This window comes from Octodon degus, unplaced genomic scaffold, assembly GCF_000260255.1.
Source record: "Octodon degus isolate 3935 unplaced genomic scaffold, OctDeg1.0 scaffold00319, whole genome shotgun sequence".
In the NCBI taxonomy this organism is placed as follows: Eukaryota; Metazoa; Chordata; class Mammalia; order Rodentia; family Octodontidae; genus Octodon; species Octodon degus.
The window spans coordinates 235,181-239,230 of NW_004524895.1; the positions used below are offsets into that span (position 1 = coordinate 235,181).

Sequence of the window (4,050 nt, forward strand, 5' to 3'; positions counted from 1 at the left end):
CACACACACACACACACACACACACACACATAAATAAATAAAATTAAAAAAAAATAATAAAAAATAAAGTTAGTTCAGACATAAGCCAGGTTTGGTGGCACACACTTGTAATCCCAGCCCTCAGGAGGCAGGAAAATCACTGCAAGTTGGAGATCAGTCTGGTTACAAAAGTGAGCTCAAGGCCAGCCTGAGCTGCATAGTGAGACCCTGTCTTAAAAAAAAGAAAAAAATAAGTAAGTAAATAAAACAAACAAACCTCTCCCAATAGTAAATAAGTAAATAAAACAAACAAACCTCTCCCAATAGTAAAACCATTCTCCTAAAACCACAATAATATCATGACTAAACATTTAACAAAATCCCTACAATAATATTTCATAGCCAAAACATATTCAAATATCCTAGTCTTAAGAAAGTTTTTTATAAAACCTTTTATCCATTTTATAAAAATTCAATTTCCATCAGTACTTATAACTTGATAAAAGTAGTATTTAATCAAATACATGTAATTATTCCACTGTGAAATATTAAAATGGTTCAACTCTTCAAAGACTTGCCTTACAGGTTTACTTTTCCTGACCACCAGGTAATTCAAAAGTTTTTCCTCTTGGCAAAAAGTCAAATTCATTCAGTCACCACTACCATCACCACCAGCAACAGACACTCCCTTTCCTTCTGTCTCTAGGCTAGAATACAGACTGAAAAGCTGAAATTTTACTTCCCATTTGAAAATTTCTTGTGCACTGAATTGTAGCTTCCATGGATTTTCTTTTGTAATATACTCAATCTAATAACCTGAATATAGGTATATGAAATAAATGCTATTTGTTTTTATAACATCTGACCATGGCACTCTAGTGATAAGAGACACTCCCACATTAAGTCAATGCTTTCCCATAGAGAGAATTATCTCCAATGGACATAACTAGATACAGATTTAAGGGGGCCTGGGAGATGGCTCAGTAGACTAAGCGCTTCCCCGGCAAGCACAAGGGCCTGAGTTTAATCCCCAGTTCCGCAAAAACAAACAAAAAAACCTTAGATACAGATTTAAGCAATGAATTTCAAATTGTGCACAGCTCTTATCACAGTTTATGAATACATATTGTATAATTATCTAATTCTTGCCTGTTCTTCCAACTACATTAATAGCTTTATAATGACAGGGAGCATGTCTGTCTTTCCTTCCAGTTGTATTCTCAGTACCTAGCTCAGTGCCTGGCATATAGCAAGTTCAATAAATATTTGTGGAATGAATGAATTCTTTTTCTTAGCTTTTTTGGAACACACGAGAGCATATGCATTTTTTAAACTTACCACAAAATGGGAATTGACTAATATTTATTACCTCATACTAATAAATAACAAGTTAACTGCCAGAAGTCACTTTCAACTTCTTTTCTCTTTATATATTCTCAAATGCATATTTTTAACAAGACTTACATTTGTGAAGTAACCTGAGAGTTGGATAAAAAGGCCCTTCTCTTTGTCTAAAAAATAGTAATTCTCCATTTACTGTAAGGATTTCTATATGTTCGTGGCTGTAAAACAAATTTCACAAAGTACCAAGTTAGAAATCTTCTTTCAAAAATAAATGTAAGTGAAACATTCCTTAAAATTTACAACATGAAACATGCATATATAGGGATAATTTTTTTTTTAATTTCTGTAAAGACACTGGCCATAAACACTGTTAAGGCTGTTTTTCCTATCATATCAATCAAGTGAAGAAACTGGAAAAATATGACCTGTTATAACCAATTTTATTCCACCTCTTTTCATTTCAACTCCATTATTAGGTATTTCCATGTATTTAAAGAACTGAAATACCATTTTAAATGAAAACATTTAACTCCAGCAGAAAGAAAAACATTTAACTAATAATCAATACACAAAGCCATATTTTTCACGGATATAAATATTTGAAAGTACAAATATTGGTAAGTTTTACAACTATTCTGTATATATCCTTATGAATCTATCAATAATTAATGTGAAAATAACTATATTTGGAATGAGAACAACCTAACCATTTACTATTCAGCTACTCTAAGCTTTACATAGAGAAAAACAAAGACTTACCATCGGACAATTTTGACAGGATCTTTCTTAGGCATGATTTGATTAAGCCATGGTTCAATACCTGGAAATTGCTCTATCAACTGATTCTTTTTATTTTTTTTTGTGGAACCGGGGACTGAACTCAGATCCTTGCGTTTGCCAGTCAAGTGCTTATCCTACTGAGCCATCTCCCCAGCCCATCAACTGATTCTTAATACCCTTAATAACTGAGGTTTTCAACTGGATGCAGTTGGACACATTTTCTTTTTCATCAAATCTGCCAAGTGATTTTTGCAAGAAAAAAAAAAAGGTATTGCTAAACAGAAGTATCAGAATATCTAAAGGATGTTTTAATCATCTCCTCCCAAGTACCTAGATGTTTAAAATAATTATGAAATAAATTTTTAAAGTACCATTTCCCTTTTATTCTCTTTTGTATAAAGCCAACATTTCAATACAATATTTAAATAAACTCCCAGAACCACAGAAACAAAGCAAAATAAAACCTGTTATTCCTAAAAGCTGGGGGAGGAGGGATGTGATATAGCTCACACTATTATCTGAATCAACCATAAAATGCCTTTCCTGGAGACTCTTACTCAGGAAAAAACATAGACTTCCACCAATCATATAACCTCTTTTAAAATAAAGCTTTCAAGCATTAAAAGGACCAACCCAAGCACAACACAAAAATTTGGTGCCTGTTAAGACTATGTAATCTGTTGAGACTTTTAAAGTGTGATGATGGTGATGATGGTGATTTCTAAGGTCCTTATCTATTTTTGCTCAAAATTTCATGCACAAAACCCACCTTCCTTTGCCCATGTTCCCCCTTTGGTTTTTTGCTTCTACCAAATCTGGAAGGCAAACCACAATGTAGGATCTCGGGGAATTTTGTCTTCCTTACACTGAATAGCCTACGAGGTAATCACGTTATTTTCAAGACAAGGTTAACCTGGCAGCTAGGCAATAGGCTTGACAGGCCGCTTGCTTCCTGTCACCCAGACTCCTTCACTCCCATGACCCAGGAAGTCAAGCCTTCCCTTATTCAGTTCATAACTAATAAACATATGGCAGCGAGTGCCGGGCTCCCCTCTCAGCTCAAGAGGATATGCCCCTAAATCACAGTGCACGGATGTGATTGGTAGAACCCTAAGGGTGGAAAAAGAATTACGGGAGGGGGCAAAAGAAGAGGTAAAGAAAAGGAAAACGGCAGGGACCAAAATCCAACCGAGGATTACGGATGGAAAGCTTAAAGAAGTGTTGCAAGTTGCGAGTGACAGCATAGTACTATAGAAAACCTTAGGGAGCCAGGATGGCAGGGGCGGGGGAGAGAGAAAGAGGACCGTTGCTCTCGCCCTCTTCCCCACCCTCATCCCCACCGCCTTTGTGAGCAGCCGTGGAGGCCACACTTGTCCTTACTTCTTGAACATGATCCAAGGTGAAGGGGGCGACGATGGGGAAGGGCCCGGAAAGGGAAAGAAATTGAATTAGCAAAGGTCCGGCAGATCCCCTCACACGAGGAAGGCCGGCACTAGGAATCAGAGCGGTTGTCGTTCTCCGGAAGGAGAGCAGGCGAGCCGCGCTTTACGGCTCGGAGTGAAATCTGACTACTTCCGCTCCTCTGAATTCCACGTAGGCGTTTTTGCCGGTTTCTTTGAGGTAACTGATTCCTCCCCTTTGGGGCAGCCTGAAGGGCGGGACTTGAAAAGGAAAAAGTGATAGTGCAATTCTTTCTAGTTGCAGGAAGAGAAGAATGGAGGAGGCGGGAAATCAATCAAAGCAGCGTTTATGGCGTTACGTCAGTTACGGATTCCTCAAAGGGTCAAGATTATTCCGTGCTTAGTTGCTACTTGTTACGCTAAACAATTTTAGCGTGAGAATGTGTTTTTGTTTCCTGTCTGAGGCAACCGAATAGATTGCTGCTTACCGGCCAGCATGAACCCAAGCAAGCCTCAGCACTTCACTTCATGTTAATGTAGTGGTTGG

At 37.6% G+C, this 4,050-nt stretch overlaps 1 protein-coding gene across 2 annotated transcripts in view; it reads right to left on the bottom strand.

Annotated features, from left to right (window-relative positions):
• Mcts1 (MCTS1, re-initiation and release factor) overlaps positions 1–3,785 on the bottom strand; it is a 12,649-nt gene extending 8,864 nt beyond the window's left edge. Inside the window, exons 1-5 of one of the 2 annotated variants that reach the window (XM_023707926.1) lie at positions 3,484–3,785; positions 2,873–2,978; positions 2,259–2,338; positions 2,083–2,155; positions 1,444–1,541 (exon numbers count right to left, since the gene is read on the bottom strand). In XM_023707926.1, the coding sequence (XP_023563694.1) occupies positions 1,444–1,541; positions 2,083–2,155; positions 2,259–2,338; positions 2,873–2,886 (265 nt within the window). In that variant the 5' untranslated portion in view covers positions 2,887–2,978; positions 3,484–3,785. The remainder of the gene's footprint in view (positions 1–1,443; positions 1,542–2,082; positions 2,156–2,258; positions 2,339–2,872; positions 2,979–3,483) is intronic. The other variant, XM_004647658.2, reaches the window with a different exon arrangement.
• Positions 3,786–4,050: the final 265 nt, after the last annotated feature.